The 17,251-nt window shown below is 46.4% G+C and overlaps 1 protein-coding gene across 1 annotated transcript; it reads left to right on the top strand.

The window, feature by feature from the left end:
* Positions 1–250: 250 nt before the first annotated feature.
* On the top strand, positions 251–15,584 carry LOC115320274 (cysteine protease ATG4C). The gene is made up of 6 exons (XM_029980382.4): positions 251–1,259; positions 2,581–2,831; positions 5,545–5,712; positions 8,468–8,544; positions 11,393–11,512; positions 14,106–15,584. Exons 1-6 carry the CDS (start codon positions 619–621, stop codon positions 14,280–14,282), a joined length of 1,434 nt encoding a protein of 477 aa, XP_029836242.3. The 5' UTR covers positions 251–618; the 3' UTR covers positions 14,283–15,584.
* Positions 15,585–17,251: the final 1,667 nt, after the last annotated feature.

Raw genomic sequence — 17,251 nt, 5'->3', positions numbered from 1 at the left:
AACCTTTCTATTGAATAATGCAACGTAATTTTAATATTTACAATAAAAATAATAAAAACGATGCGTCATTACAAAAAGTTTAGTTATAATTTGTTCTGTATCATATTTAACAAGTAATACGCGTTAAAGCTAAAAGAACTAATATTTAAGTATTTATGCCAGTTCATTTACTTCCAAGAGGATTTTTCGCATAAAATTCCCAGAAAATTCCTATGGATTGCTTAAACTGTTTTAGGCTTACAGCGCTTGTCTTAAAAAGAGAAAGTCTGATGTGTGCCAGGCCCTCTACGCTACAGCGGAACAAAATGGAGTTGCATCGCGCAGCCTTTTGGTAGGCGGAGTTGCGCTAGCCAGCGCGGGCAATATTTGGAAATCGAAACCCTTATCTAATCCCGTGTGATTGGTGACCGACTAAAATGCAACCCGCCTCATCTATCAGACGCGCTCCGACGTCAACAAAACAACATTTCACGGTACATTATACCCGACCTCGAAGCTCCGTTGCGTCGCCCCAGATGCCAAACATGTCAAGCTGTGTCTGTGCTCAACGCCAAAAGTTGCTAGTTTTGTAAAGGCGTCGCCGAATCCATCGAATCCGCGATTCATGCTAGGACTGCTATGGATGTTTGCGACGGTTCGAGCGTTTTAACGCGACCAGACGCTCGAAGCGGACCCCTCTACACGCCGACCGAAATGTCACGTTCCTCCTTGAAACCCAACCTGAATGCCGGTCTGATTGTCCATCACCGACGGTACAGTTCGTCGGACGACCTGAAACAGCGCCAGGACGCGTCTACCCAACCGTCCTCTTCGTCCGCCTGCTCTTCGGCGTCCGTGGAAGCGCCGACCTCGCCAGAAAAAGTAAAGACGAAGCTGATGTCCGTCTGGAACAACGTCAAGTACGGCTGGACGGTTCGTACCAGGACGAGCTTCAACAAGGACGCTCCCATCTGGCTTCTCGGCGTCATCTACCACCGTAAGATGACGCAGTTTTACGGCGCGTCTGCCGTGGTGGACGACGGCGCCAGCTTCGATGCGTTCCTGGAAGACTTCTCGAGCCGGCTGTGGTTCACGTACCGGCGGGAGTTCCCGGCCATTCCTGGTACGGACATCCGGACGGACTGCGGCTGGGGCTGCATGTTGAGGAGCAGTCAGATGATTCTGGCCCAGGCGTTCGTGATGCATCTGCTGGGTCGGCAGTGGCGCTGGCAGCAGGTGCACACGGAAGCTGGCGAGTTCATACATCGCCTCGTGGCCAGGTATGATGGCGCTTTACTCGCGCGCTAAAGCAGAGACTTGCCCGTTTCGAGCAAACTGCAATTTTACCATACGGACACTGCGTGCCAGTTGCAATAGAAGGATAGCTTTCAATGGCACTTAGTTGGTGAACGTTGGAAAACTAGGCTTGATATGTCATTAATATTACTTCTCTTGGCAAGTTAATCTGGAGTTGGCAAGAAGTCGGAAAGCCATTTCGGTTCTTGGGTTTTGCCAAAGGGAGAATTTGCTATCCTGAGAAACATGAACGAAAAAAGACACACTGTGCCTGCCTTTGAAGTTCCGCTGATATGCTGTACGCAATGCGATTGTTGCAAATGGCCGCACGTAATGACAAGCAAAAAGCTAATGTGATCTAGTCAAGCCTGTATCTTCCCCTTGGCATAACATTACCGAGAAATGCCCCACCCGCCAGAGATTACCCACCCCTTTTTTTTGGCATGACTTGCTCTTTTTCTGAAACATCGAAATATAACCCACTTCTAGTAATTGCAGGGCCCTGGCCAATGGTGACCTCGGAAAAAACGGTGTTACTTACCTGCGGGAGATCGGTGATTATTGCTGACTGGGAAGGACAGTAGTCTTTGGTTCATTGCCCCTTCCTGAGATCACATGTTTCGAGGGTCACAAAATCTAAAGCTAGCTTTTTTTCAACTTTTCTTTTATGCACATAGAAAGTTAGCCCACCCCCTTGTTCTCCTCCGATTTGCTATTGATTTTAGGTGGGCTACCTCTCGGGACATTAAGGTGGTCGTTCTCACTCGTGTCAAAGCAACGATTGAGGACTCCTCGATTTGATGTTATCAAAATGACGAGACAAAGAAATGGCAGTGCCTCAAAAGGGATGCTACATAGATACGTATTAACCTTGGAAGTTGGTACAGCACCTGCCAAATTGCCCCTTCGTAGCAGGTACACGAAGTGGTGATTTGAGGCGTGCGAACGTCCAGAACATACTTTAACTTGTCTAGTGAAGAGTGAGCTTCTCAAGGGCCGAGTCCCTTACGGTGCACGGAACATGTCCTCAACCGCCGCGTTTACTGCGGCCTCAAAGGCAGTCCCTCGATTTCCACCCGACGACGGCGTCGTGAAAGCGTTGTCCCTTTGCCTGTCACGATTCCACCGGCGGGGACGGGGGCGAAAATGCTTTGGAGCTGGACGAGTGATGGTAACCAAGGCAGATGGGAGTCAGGCTCCCGCGACACGCCTTGTGGCCTCTTCGGGAAGGCTATTGATGCACGGGGGGGATGGAACAGCGGTACTGCTACGGTGTTCACCAAAACCGGAGAACGATCCTCCCAGGTGGTTTGGTGACAAGGCGGATGCCTCCACGCCCTTCTCCCTGCACAACTTGGTCCAAAGGGGCCGGGAGAGTGGGAAGAAGGCGGGCGACTGGTATGGCCCCTCAAGCGTGGCCTACATCCTCAAGGACGCCCTGGAGGACGCCGCCCACCGGGACCAGCGCCTGGCACAGCTGTGCATCTATGTGGCGCAGGACTGTACCATCTACATGGACGACGTGACGGCACTATGCAGTGCCGGAAGCACCGAAGGTGTGACTCAGCCGATTGCCCCGAACCGTCTTAGCTCGAAGGGAAATGTTTTCTGGAGGGCAGACACAGAGGTGGAAGCATGCGGTTGTGTACAGTGTATTTTAAGTGATAGATGTTGCAATATATACTGGGTGTCGATAGTGACAAATGTGCCATTTGGTTAGTAGTGGTTCCTTTAGACAATAAGCACCACAAGATGGGTACAGAAAATAAGAGACACAACACAAAGCGATTTGTGTTGTCTCTCTCACTTTCTGTCCATCTTGCGGCGCCTATTCTCGAAAGGAGATATACTCGGTGTTTTTGCAATAGACCCCCCCCCCCCCCCGGTTTGAGAAAAAAGTACAAACTCCCTTTGGGAACGAGGTGCCAGCCACAGCATATGTGAGGGATTGCAGAAAACATACTAGTTAGCAAAAACAGTCCCCTAAAACTTGCTAATTAACCCCTTCGCCGGTGAAAACAAACATGTGGTTCCAATCAGAAACCCGTCGAGCTTCATAAAAAAAAACCTAATCAGTCAATTTCAGGATGATACGAAGCACATGGCCAACCATGTGCGTTGGACATGTGGGGCGGTTTCGTTCAATGTGGAAGACCTCCTGGACTCTGAATCCCACCATGAACTTCTTGTAGCTGTTTGTGAAAGCATTGAGAATCATGGGATGATTGGCTTCCAGACCAATTGCAGAATGAACGAGAACAATTTTCTAGAGCAGTTTGATTTTTATTTCACGTCCACATACATTGTATTTCAAAAGAAGATTCTTCTGCTGAAGAGCGGGACCTGCATCAGTCAATAAGTGTCACCCCGGTCCCGAGTTATCTATTCCTCTCGTGGTGCGACAACAGTTCAGCAGAAACTAGAGAGCAATGCAATGAAGATCTCCAGATATGTTGACGATTACTTGGCACTGTTGTTCCCCCCCCCCCCCCCAGATGAAACACAAAGGGCAGGGGCGGTATCACTTTTTTTTTTTTTGAAGGTATTCGAGGCCTCGTCGGAGGGTTTAAATTTTACTCGAGAGAATCCCGTGGCAGGGACCTTACAGTTTTTTGGATACGGACTTTGACTGTAACCTTCCCTTGCTTCCGTTTGAGTCCAACCGCTCAAAAGTGGTCAAGGGGATATTGCCATCTCGTGTCTGCGGGCCGCTCTATCAAAATCATGCCTACACAAGATGGAGAGTTTTAGGTCACAGGTTCTCTTGTGGCAGTAGCGGGGACCCCCTTGAAAAGACTCCAGACAAGTGCTGGCATACTGGAGAGATGGCGTAGCAAAAAAAGGGGGGTGGGGACCAGTAGCACTTCCCTATATACAAAAGGTTAGCCATCGAATTAAAATAGTGGCAAGCAAACACCGTATGCAGGCGTCATTTTTCCGCTCCTAAGAAGCTGGGAAAGTGAAGGGGCAGAGTCAAATGGGGGAGAAGGGGAAGGGGGGGGGGGGGGGGGTACCAAGAAACAAAAAAACAGTTTGCGAACTGTGTAGTCGGGCTGGTGTGTAAGGTCCCTTTGTCGTGCGGAAATATATACATAGGGCAGTCGGGCAGATGCACTAACGATAGGTTGAGGGAGCATGATCTGAATATGAGGTCTTCTCTTTTCGGCCCTTTGGCGGTACACCGTGGCAGGTGCAGATGTGTGTCACGCTTTACTGACTCTGCATTTGTGATGCAGCACACTAATCAAGGAATTAGAGAGATTGCGGAGGCGTTCAGCATGTCATGATGTGAGGAGGGCATGTGGGTCAGCTCTGCGTCTATTGCTTTGTTTAGCAGCGAGATTGTGTACGCGTGTCGTTTCGAAGCGAGTTTGTAAATACCTTGATAAGATACGCAGATAGGCAGTGTCTGGCGTTTTTAGTGGTCCGACGGCTTTGTTTCTTCATATTCAAATTCGGTTGTAAGTCAGTGCTTGTCGTGTCTACTTCTTCTACCTGTCCTTCATCATTTTTTGCGCCATTTTTCGTTAATAAGGCATCACCAACTCGCCCAAGTTACCACTCATATACAGTGACTCAAGTAAAGCATTTGATAAACTTCATCGCATCAAGGGGCCAGTGGGCCCCTTGATGTGATGTGTGCCAACTGTTTGATTGACCGCGAGTCTGAAAGGAAAACTGATGCAATGCTTGTATTCAGTTCATGCGTCGCATTAGGCACCTCAGTGGCTGAGAGGCAAAGCGCTGACTTTTGGATGTCCAGGTGGCAAGTTCAATTCCTGGCCGAGGTGCTTGCAGTTTGACGGAGGCTCATTGCGCAGGAGACTCAGTTGAACGTCAAAAGATCCCCGGGCAGTCGAAACTAGTTCTTGGTTCTATTCTGGAACGTGCCAGGTACCCTTCGTCAGTTTGACACCTCAAAGTCCCAAATTTGACTTTCGTGCGTCGCATTGTGCCAGCGTCTAGAATGCTCAAACTTCGTGTTATCCTCTTCGGTGCATGTCTTCACCTCATTCCCTCATCAGCTGCCAGAAGGCCTCCACTAGTATCTAACAGACGCTAAAGAACACTCGGAGGAATACAGTGATCGAAGTTGCCGGTCTGTCGATAGATAAACGTGGCAAATGGAGAAAAACAAGGGTCGACACACAGTATGTCGAGACACAATGTGTGCTGTCTCCTTTTTTCGTAAAGGTACTGGAAGGAAGCTTTGAAGAACGACGTCCTCAAGTATGTATTAACGGATCTCTGTGGCGCGCTTTGTGGCAGGAAATGCCAAGTGGCGAGGCGTCATCATCCTGGTGCCCGTGCGGCTAGGCGGCGAACGCATCAACTCGGCATACATCCCGTGCGTCAAGGCCATGCTGGCATACGCCAACTGCATCGGCATCATCGGCGGCAGGCCCCGACATTCACTCTACTTCCTCGGCTGGCAAGGTAAGCTGCATTGTCCTTTGCCGTCTCCTTTCTCTTTCTTTCTCTCTCTCTCTACTTTTTCTTTTTTTCATCTTTTGAACTATCCCGAAACAGACTACTTCTATTTTTGGGTCGACGTCTCGAAATGGGATAATGTTTTTGGAATCGCTCGAAGCTCAGGGTGTGTCTTACGACATACTTACTGCTGTAAATTTCATATTTTCTTTGGTAAAAATTAGTTTCCTTACAAACGTGTCCCATCCAGATGCTTGAAAAAAAATTTTCTTTGCAAGCTCAGTGACCCTTTAAAGCGGTACTCCAGCGATTTTTTTATGGCTGCTGATTTGCCTCAAAATTGGCTCGACACTCCGATGCACGGCTGTACAAAATCACCCAAGTGGTGTGTAAAAAAAGAAAATAATTTGCTAATTTTTTAATTTTCTCATGGCATTCTTATTGTGTTTTTTAAACTGAGAGCCCCTACTGGCAACACTGAAGTGTGACGACAGAAATGGTACAAAGTGGGCGGTAAACCACGTTTCCGACTGATTACGAGACATTTAATGGTTGAAAAGAATGCATGGAAGCTCATTCACTGAGGAGCAAGAAATAACACTCAACATACTCTGTTTAAGGCTACCTACACGACCTGGAACTCCACCGTTTGTGACGTCACTCCGCTGGAGAGTGCATAGAAATGTGAATGCTATTTCGGCATCATCTTTATTTTCAGTTTTTCCAATAGCTATTTTGAATTTTGGGACAATAAATAGCATACCGGGAAGGATGAAGTCCAGATATTCAGAAGATGCAATTAGTTTGGAGAGCTCAAAATACGGCCAGTGTACCCCTTTAAAGGGATTCTACAACGAAATTTCGGTGCCTATTTCTTGGTCTATTCATGTTCAGTGGAGCATTATCACATCAGACACACCAATCTCTTGTTGAAAAAGACACGAAAAGGAATTTTAAAACAAACTAAACGATTAGCAAAGAGCACCTGGTGGATATCGGTTATGCCTCGTTTGTAATGCGTGTCTAGGAACCTTGACAGGTAGTGACGGTAGCTGTCTCGCCTCCGGCCACGACGAGAGAAGAGTTGAAGGAGGAACTCCCCACCCCCCGAGACTCTCTTTCTTGCGTGTCCCAAAAGTCGCTATTGTCCCTCTACAAGGTTATAGAAGATTAACCTGTTACTCAAAATTCATACAAAGAGAACTTTGGCGTTACTTGCGGTGGCCCGATCGCTACTGTGCTTTTGCTGCTTTCAGCGGATGCTACGAGCCATCGGTGCTTATCCAAGGCCATGTGAATGTTACGTGACCTTGGAGGGGGGGCAGAGTGACGCGCGGAAAGTGTATCGCGGGCTACATTCACAGAGCGGGATTGGCTGGGATTGCTTGCAGCGTCCGCTGCGTTCGGACGTAAAATCCCGAGACAAACTACGTCACGATTGCTGCGGATGTGACGTGGTCTCCGCTGGCTGCTCTCTGAGCATTTGCCAAAGTGGGCCGTTTATAACAAAACATACAGCCATTAGGCTCAAAATAGAAATGTGTGATTGTCATTTACGGGTATTGTGGATCATATTCAACCTATTTCTGAACCCGACAAATATGTTTCAAATTTCATTTAAGAATCCCTTTAAGGTCGCCACTATGATGAATGAAGGTTGCGTTATAGAGGTACCGCCTTGCCATGTGCAGTTGCAAGAGGCGGGGCAGCTTGCATGTCACGTTTACACTTGTCTTCTGGGGTCACTAGAGTTGGGGGCTATTCTGACGTCATGCCTTCCTTCCCTGTCCAGTTCTGTGCAAAAGGTTTGGTTCTAGCGGCTTCCAATGCCGTTTGTGTTCCACGTCCCATAGAAAAGTATCTGTCTAGACATTCTGGGGAAGGTTGGGTCGTCTGGAAAGTGGGAAAACATATTTTTGGTGAAATCTTTATTGGGTGTTTAATAATTTAATTCCTAGTTTTTGCCGCGAGAGATAAATTCTCCCGTCATCACAGTTGGCCACCTGCACATCTGCAATGTTGAGCAATCTGCAAAAAGCTGCAAGGGCCAGCTGTTATCTGTGATTGAGACTCTTGCTGCACACACTGATGCACTTGCAGCTGGAGTGAGCACGCAGAGTGACACTGTTAGCACGAACGGGTGATCTCCGTTTTCTTCTACGTTAAAGCTACAACTTTATATTAAAATTCTCCCCGGGCCTTTGTTGCTCGTGTCGGTTGCACCGCATGATGTCGCAGTGTCATGCGACACCACGGTGTCGTGTGGCGTCACCGTATTACAAGACACGACAGTAGCGGGTAAAGCTACCGTGTCACGTTGCGTGGCGTCAAAAGTTTCACTCCGCGATTAGTGAGGAAATACCTCCGCTACATTCAGACAGACAGCAATTTCTTTTTTCCTCTTGGAATCGGAAGGACGTTGTGAAATTTACTGGTCTGGTGAAGGGCACTAATTTGGAGCACTAAGCTATGCAGCAAAATTTGATGGCTGTCAAATACCCTTCTGAACTAAAATGTGAAGAAGCACCTATGTCTTGTTTGCACCAAGAGTGTTGCACAGCATGGCTTCAAAGGTATGAGTCCGTGTTTGCAACCTTTGATGTGCAAATGTGTTATATATGTGGTGCTTTGTGAAAAAGGTTTTAATTACAACAGTCTGTGGGCTAAATATGGAATAGAATGTGCATTCACAGTAGCTGGCTTCACTTGTTTTTTTTTTTAAAGTATGGCATTTCATTTCTGCTTCAATTGTCTGCTGCAGAGGAGAAAGTGATTTACCTGGACCCTCATTACTGCCAGGAGATGGTGGATGTCAACTCCCAGGACTTCCCCTTGGATGTAAGCACTCTGACGTTTCCCAATTGAACGACTCGGCGTGCCATCTTACGGTCATGCCCGATTAACATGTGATTGCAGGCCCAGTGTGCCTCCTCTTGTGATGTATTGTTTGACAAACATCTATTGCCTTCAGGGCCGGATTTGTGTATGTGCTTCGAAGAAATTAAACGTATTATTAATAATGTCCATAACTACCTTTGTCAGGACCACTGAAGGTAGGAAACACTTAAAGGTGGACGACCAGACTAGAGATTCTGCAACGTTTATCTCCTCTCCACGTCTTGGAGCGAGGGAAGCGAAGGTTGGAAAGAAGGAGCTAAGGAAGGCGGGCTCATGGGTCCGCGCACACCGTTTGGATGGTGGTGTGGTTTAAGGTCAAGCATGTGAATAGAATCCGCCTTCAATGGATGCGTCGCAATTCATGCGCCGGAGGATTAGCGAAGGAATCTTCCAGGACCAGGAAACGAGAATTGTGCTTGCTTCTCGCACTGGGCAGTATGTCTTCACTGGATGCTTCTTTAATCGCCACATTTCTTAATTAACATAAATTGACATTATTTTTCGAAATAACTGCTTCCCCTTGTCAGAAGCCTGGATCAGAATGCATGGGTATGAAAATGTGAGGGCCTCGGGGTTCTTTGTACGAGCTTCAGAGCAAAAGATAACCTGCAGATAAGTCGCAGTGCATACAACGCATGCGGTGGGGGAACTCAATCACTCGCAGGTCTACGATGTGGGATCTTTCTCCCCTTCTTGGGAGGTGGTGGCTTATTTCGCTCAAATATGCAATCACCCATTTTCATACTTGCAGCTTTTGAACCGGCGTTTGCGTGGGGCTGCAGATGCACAGAGGGTGTTTTTCCACAATCGTACATATTTCAACGATAAAAAAAAAGGGAAGAAATGAAATGAAGCGCTCAAAAGCCGAGAGCTGCTTCCAGTTGTATATAGCAACGTCGCCCAAAGAAAATCTCCAAGGGAAAATATTAGTGAACGGCATGCTGACTAAAAACCTGCACCGATGTCAACAGCATCGTAACTTATGGATTCGAGGCTGCACGTCAATCATGTTGGGGTTGCTTTTTTGTACTTTATACCCCTTTTTTTACTACCGTAGAATATTGCGCATTTGCCCGTTCCACACTAAGCGCCCATACCCAAATTTGTAAGATCTGAGAAAATATGCACAGTACATTGATGTGTAAAATTGATGACTGGACAAGAGCCCATCCTCCATTTTTTCATGATTATCTCTAAATTTTGAGTGGGCGCTTGCCCGGTATTTTACGGTAGTTGGAGTTTATGGCTTAGCCACCGTGGCTCAGCAGACTAGGCGTAGGGGACGAGGGGGGAAGGGGTAGTAGGCAACGGTGGAAAGGGTAGAGGGAGTGAGAGAAAAGTGAAAAGCGCGAACTGGTCGTCGGCCTTTAAGAAGTGAAGGTGTCGCTTGAAGGGACCAGCTCTAGGGTCAATCAAGAGAGAGGACAACTCTTGACATCGCTGTCAAAAGTGAAACGGATCATATCGTATGTCTGACGTATTCCTGGATTTCATCCCCGCACCACCCGTTTTGATTTTCATGAGCATGGGGCATGCGGTTGTGTGGTCGCTATTGCGTCATGTATTTCATTTCATTTATTTTCTCTCGGGGCCCGAAGTCATTACGGAGAGGAGCGAGTTTTAATACAAAAAAAAAATATATGAGTATAACAACGAACGTGGCAAAAATAGGAACAATGGCAAGGCAACAACGAGAAAATGAGTAATTGCAGTTTTGAAATTAGCAGGATCAGTTATTGAGACCATGGGTGTGGGAAGGTGATTCCAATCGATTGAGGTTGGGGGAACAAAAGAGGCATTAAATGAGGAGGTGTTACAAGGGTGGATGTCTACCTTTAACTACTGATTTGTTTGTGATGATATGTAAGATGGTTCTATAAATAATGTTTCACGAAGTGTGGGATTAGGTGATGAATATTGTGAAAAAGACGTAAACGAGATAATGTTCTACTTGGAGTCGAGGACTCCAAGTTAGTACTTGTATTGCGCTAGCTGAATGGCCCATCCGTTTTCAAGGGACCAGAGACCATGTTGTGGCAAACTATTTTCCCACTGTTTAAACCTTCATACAACAAAATATTTTTTTAATACACAATCTGTTACGTTGCTGGCACCTAACCATGTGCGATTAGATGCCAGCAGCGCTCATCTCTTCACCAATTGGACACCGGTGCAAGCCAAACCTCCTCTTCGAGTGCCTTGTTGTTACCCCCGGTGGGGGTAAAACACTGCGTGTTCAGACATAATGCCACGCGCGTTGCCGAGCGAGCGCGTGCGTGGCAATACAGCGGCGCTCTACACCGTGAAGCGAGTGCACTCCGGGCTTCCCCAGACAAAGAGCACAAGAGAGATCAGTAGAAATGAAAAGAAAGCACAGGCTCACTTCGCCACAAAAGCATTTGGTTTTCTTTTGCTGCGAGCTGGCACCAGGTCTCTGCTCGGCGCTGCCGCTTTCCAACCGTTCTGTTTTCCGCACGCTCCGTTCACCACGTCCCGCATTCCAACAGACACCGAGAAAGTCACATTTACACTGCAACCGCAGATGCTTGCACCCACGAGTAAGACATCCGCCGTGCGCTTACCTTGCACAACACAGGGCCGCTTTGCACCGTCTGGTCTCCGCATGCGTACACAATTTCTCCACACTAGCCCATCGCAATCTGTGTCACGACTGCTTTTGCCATGCTAGTACTTCAAAGGGGCGACTTTTTCACTAGGTGCCTCCTCTTAATTCAGACACATACCGAACTTAGTCGTTTATTGTCTTCTTCGGTTTACGTCGTACCAGTCGTTCCACTGCTCGTGGCCACGGAAGATGTCCTTTTCAAGGATTGATCCCAGCTGCACCATCGGCTTCTACTGCAAGACCAAGCACGACCTGGAGGATTTCACGAAGAACATCAGAGAGGTAAGTTTGCCAGTGGCAGCCATACTTCCGCATGTTAAACAATCCGTGCTGTCGACACCAACGCAAACACGTTCTACGGAGCGAGTGCCAGGGCAAAATGCTCAAACGCATTTGGCGTGAAGTGAGCTTTGAAGAAGACGGGCTTACGAGCAACGTGTCACGAGCAACGATGCTTGCTCAAAGCTCGCAAGATGTTGCAAGATGCTGAAGCATTATCAAAGCTAGGAAGCACACGCTGGATGCAGGACAACTGAAAGGCGCGTTTGCAGCACTAATCCTGTCTGTGACTTTAGTAGTTGGTAATTGCCTTATTCAAGTGGCCCAGACCTTAGGTAATCTGTATTATCGTATATTGCCACATATAGGCCAACTCCAAATATAGACCTACTGTATTTATTTGAATATAAGTCAACCTTTTTTTTTTCGGAAATGTTGTCAAAAATTAAGGATCGACCTAAAATTGTGATCAAAATATTTCGACTTACATTCGCGACCAAATTTTGCGACTACTGGGGGCATTAAGCTATCGAGTCACCGAGTCGGCATCGCCGTAGAGCTGCGTCGCTTCTTGTTTCAAAAGGCTTTTGGTGCACGAAAACAACCGAAACAGCAGCAGCTGACGGCCCTCCCGCGGGGATCTTTCGCACATCCCTCAGGCATTGGGTTTCGCCATGGCGCCTGTAGCATTCCCCTTGCTCGGCAAGGGGGAAAGGGAGGGAGAGGAACGCGATGCGCCATGCACTTTGCCCTCTATCCCTCTCCCCTGCAAGCGTGCACAAAAATAACAAAAAAAAACGGAGGTTACTTTTGTTTGTTGTTTGCGGTGGCTCGCGTGTTGCTCACGGCGGCTCGAGGCGTTGCCAGCGTTACTCGCATCTTTGTACTTGGTCTTTCGTCGCTTCGCCCGTCTCCACCTTTTGTTTCTTCTTGTCGCCATTTTACAACAGTGTCAGTGAGGTATTGTTGCGAATTTGCAAGGATGTCTGCCAAGCTGACGAAGCTTTGGACGACAATGACATGTCCAGAAGTTCTGACGATGATTAAGTTTTGGCATCACCCTGTGATTTAGCTGAGAGCTGTAATTAAAGGTTTGTTTGTTTCTTTTGCTCAAACTTTCCCCTGTTCTTAAAAAAAAAAAAAAAAAAGTCGACCTATATTCAATTTTTTTCCTTTTATTCTCGGTGGGTTTAATAATGGGGTCAACCTATTTTCGTGGTCACCTATTTTCAAGTAAATACGGTAACAAAAAAAAAAAATTTTTGTTTCGTTGCTAAAGATTTTTTTAGATATTCATTTCTAAGATACATACCCTAATTTGAGACACCCATTTCTGAAAAGGTTGACGTATACACCAACTCGTGACCTTGACGTCACGCCGCTATTGGCAGGGCGCGTGCGCAGACGCCCCTCTTCACGCGAATCTGGTTCCTGTGCACACGCGGTGCTTGCACTTCATGTGGGAACTGCGCACTTACCCACACCTGGTGTGGGCTTGTTTGTGAACAGTGCTGGCCTGTACGTGCCAATATACTGCACCTACCTTTCCTCAAATCTTTGGCATGTAGCAGCGAAATGGTACAACACGTGGTACAGGAGATTTGGCACTTTCCAGATGCCATTTTATTGCCGATGTTTGGGTTTGTGTATCCCTTTTCTGATTGAGACAGTGCTATATAATTGATCAGCTGTTGGTTTATTGAACACGATGGTAAACTTGATACTGGCGTAGGAAAACGTAAAATGCAAAGGAAGACAAAAAAAGAACAGGCAATGTCTTGACCATTGCCTGGTAAACCTAAGACGTGGTATATAAGGGCCCGTTCACACTCTTGCGACCTCTTAAACCTGGGTTCCTTAAAACTTATTAAACCAGAGAACACACTGGTGTCATCTACTGGGAAGCAGTGTAAACTCGGCGGTCCGGCATATTTTTTTTTATTTCTCGCGCATTATCCTTTCTTTTTTGGCTCGAAAAACTTTTGTCAATGTTATAAACGAGCCTTTCTATGGGTATTACGCACATTTGACCTCGGAAATCTCGCAGAACCTTCGCTGTTGTGAAATGCAGTTCCAGGGTCACCGCATAGATGGCACCACAATGCCCAGTGTGTTCCCTCATTCTAAAAACATTTAAGAAGTTTTAAGAGATCTCGTCTCTCTCAGTCGTACTCGGTCGCAAGAGTGTGAACGGGCCTTAAGGCGTGTACAGAAAACACTTTGTAGCTCAGTTTGAAACATTGCCTGTTCTCTTTTCGTCTTCCTTCGCATTTTCTGTTTTCCTGCTCCAGTCTCAGGTTTACCACAGTGTTCAGCTTGCGCCTGCTCGCCTGCACTCTGCTTTTTTTTTTTGTTGGCTTAGGGTGACAGTGTGATTGCATTGTGCTTTTGTTTGTGTTTCTTTCAATGTGCCTGTATACCTAATTGTGAGGCCGTGCATGAATTGCATTCCTGTTTTACGTGTTCCCGTCAGCTGCCTTGGCTTCGTTTTGTATATCGCACCTGTAGGGGCCCATTCAAAAAGGCTCGCGGCGTATTTTAAATGAATAAATCAACGAAGGAGATTACTTTCTTCTTTACACCTTTTTCTGTTCAGCTGACGGTGCCCAAGCAGATGCGGCACGAGTACCCGGTCTTCCTGATATCGGAGGGAAGCTGCAGCGACCACACCGACACCGAGAAGAGGCCTGAAGAGATCGTCCATGTCCTTCAAGACGTGTACTCGCGCGACGGCTCCGTACACCGAAACTCCGAAGAGTATGTCGTGCTCTGAGCGGTGCGCTTCCTTTGTGTTTGTTGTTCGTTTAGCGACACATGCACCCACTTCGTCCTCGGTTTAATTTATCTGAACGTGTTTGTCTGCGGCGACGCAACGAGGGGAAGAGAAATCGTCTGGGGTGCATCTGCGCTGCACGTGCGCACCGCCAGGTTGCCCGCGGCGACCAGAGGCCGAGTGTGATGCGATGGAAGGTTACGTTACGCTTTCCGTCGCCCTTTTTTGCACCGGCAGATCTGTGCTCGCGGGCAACCTTCCGTGGCACTTCAGAAGGGAGAGTGCACGCAAGTGCGCGGCTTTGATGGGCACTACAGATGCGCAATCGCACGCACGCCCATAGCTTCGACCGCGTAGCCATGGAGAGCTAACCGCGAGTACGGAGCGTGAGCCTTCTTTTGGAATACGAACAGGCCAAGCAGCATCCGTGCTCCAGTGCTGTACATTTCTTTTTCAATTTCTTCTCTCAATAATGCAGGAGCAATTTCTACTGGTTGTGCAATTTGAAGTTATTGTTGGCGTTTCTCGGATATATATGTGTACCATGGGCCGCCGTTACACTGCGAGGTTGTATGTTACCTTGAAGATGGGAAAAACAATTTACCTGATTTATTTGTTTCAAGGTGTTGGAGCGCTGAACAGTACTTTCCCACAATGCTGTTACTTCAGGGGTGGTTTTGTTATAACCAAGAAAGGTGGTGTTAATGATGCATAGTTTTTATCGGTGGAATAGCGTGGTTCTGGATGAATTAATTTAACACCTATTTTTGTAGACTTTTACACGCAAGGGCACCGATTGAGTTTTACTCTATACTATTCAGGACCTTATTTATTTCTACCGAGTGCAGGAAACGTGATGTTCCTATAGAATGTTTCCGTAGCCCGAGTTAGAGGGCGTCTATTTTTAGTATATTATCTAGTGTAATTCCAGTTGTTTTAGGATTCATGTGAAGGTGTAGCATAGTTTGTACCTGACAACAATAAAGTATATAAAAAGTTGGGTTTTATTTTTTTAGGGTTATTACTTTATTAGGTTTTTTTCAATATTGTGGCGATTTTAAGTTGGGCAAAAGGGGCCTTGCACCATGTGATTTTTTTTTCTTTCTTTTTAATGGCAGGATTTGTTTCATGTGATATTTTTTTGTTGTTATGGCTTCTAGTCATTAACTAAACTTATTACTATCAGCTAAATTTAAAAAAAAAAAAAGACAGCTCCCATGTCATTTTGTTGTTTTATTCACGTTGCAGATCCGATGCCTGTACTGAAATACTGTAAATAAATCTGCTGAAATTTGTGTTTTATTTCAGGTGTGAATTCGGTAGACCCCATTCTACAGGAGTCTCTGCACAGATTCAGAGTTCACATTCATGCTTCTGCAAAAGAATGCAAGACTTGAGTCGATTTGGTCACTTGGCGGAGGGGGGCGGGGTTTGTGTCGACTTGAGTATGTGAAACATTGGTAAATGTCCTTAAATTGCTAATATCCAAGCCACTGTAAAATGAGCGAAGTTTAGTTCCTTCCTTGACAAAACATATTAGCAATACTTTGCCTCAAATGTTAAAGTTGGTTTAATTAAATTTATAAAAAAAAGTCAATCACACAGAGCCAGAAAAAGATTCTGCATGAAATCATGCCTAAGTGATGAGAATTTCCTATGATCACATTTTTGCTTTGTGAATGCTTCAATTCCGTGATGTTGGTGGCTATCGCCTACGTCACTTTTTAAAACACAAAATGCTTTTTAACGGAATTCCTCGATTCTAAACTTTGCCCGTCCATCCGTGCATTTCCCGCTTAATTTAGCGGAGAAATCGACATTGCGCGGCCTAAACGCCAACTTAGTTTCCCCGCTAAATTTAGTGGAAAAATTGGTGCCACTGACATGACATCGCTTGACTTCTGAACCACTTTGGTCACCGCCAAATTTAGCGAGAAAATTGACATTATAGGACCCATGCACCAAATCAGGATTTCCTCTAAATTTAGTGGGGTAATTAATAAAAAGGTATCTGTTCTTCTCGCTCAAAAACGTCTAAAGCAGGGGTGCACAACATGCGGCCCACAGCCCAGCTGAGCTCAGAAACCGCTCGCCGTGTCATTCAGTGCACTGCGGCTGTTTACTTGGCAGGAAGCATTCGAACCCGTTGGCCTACTTTTCTCAGAGTTTTCTTTTTCCGCGGGGAAACTGCGTATCCTCAGTTCAAATATTTCCTCTCCACTAGACCCACAGATGACAACAATACAAAAACCTGCTATCACTTCTTGCCTGCGCGCCGCGGGAGTTTCCAATATTGGGGCATGACTATATTGTATTTCCTTGTTCTTTATCCCGTTTCATGCTCCCTCTCGCCATGGAAGCTATATCTCTCGACCCTCCTGTTAGGGCATGATCAGTTACGGCTTGTTGCAGAAGAAAAATATACCATATTATTTTTGCGTAGAGAAAAGCTAGCCGTGATACGCTTGAAATACGAGTGCACTTCCAAAGAAGAGAAAAATCGACCAGGAGGGCCAGAGATTCGACCAAGGGTGATCATGGAGGTTCTTTTTCATTGAGAATGCTGCTTATGTCTGGTGTGTCGAGAGTCTCTCGCGGCTCCTAAAGAATACAAAGTTCAACGCCACTACGAAACCAAACATGGCCTCGACATCAGCACGCTTTCGGATTCGGAGAGAAAAACAAAATGAAAACTTTACGCCTATGGGGGGAGAAGGGGTTGACGAAGCACCGCCCCCCCCTCCACGGAAAGTCGCCTTACCAGGTTACAAATGCGATTTCGTCTAGCGAATAATTATTCGAAATAAGTCATTTTGCAGTGCAACATGGTAATGAGAATCAAGCTCTAGGTACAGGAGCAGCCCAATAAATATACGAGTATGCTTAAATTTAGCTTTGTCATCTTGTTAGTTTTGATCGCAAACATTACTCCTAGTACAAAAGTAGCAGTTACTATTGGTTTGTTTGTG

The sequence above is a fragment of the Ixodes scapularis genome, unplaced genomic scaffold, assembly GCF_016920785.2.
Source record: "Ixodes scapularis isolate PalLabHiFi unplaced genomic scaffold, ASM1692078v2 PGA_scaffold12__126_contigs__length_90152505, whole genome shotgun sequence".
NCBI lineage: Eukaryota > Metazoa > Arthropoda > Arachnida > Ixodida > Ixodidae > Ixodes > Ixodes scapularis.
This window is presented reverse-complemented; position numbering and strand designations above follow the sequence as displayed.

Excerpts from the sequence above, each read along its gene's own strand:
- LOC115320274 (XM_029980382.4), top strand. The coding sequence starts at position 619 with ATGGATGTTTGCGACGGTTCGAGCGTTTTAACGCGACCAGACGCTCGA. Across the intron at positions 1,260-2,580 it reads ATACATCGCCTCGTGGCCAG|GTGGTTTGGTGACAAGGCGG; the intron begins GTATGATGGCGC and ends CGATCCTCCCAG. Across the intron at positions 8,545-11,392 it reads CCCAGGACTTCCCCTTGGAT|TCGTTCCACTGCTCGTGGCC; the intron begins GTAAGCACTCTG and ends ACGTCGTACCAG.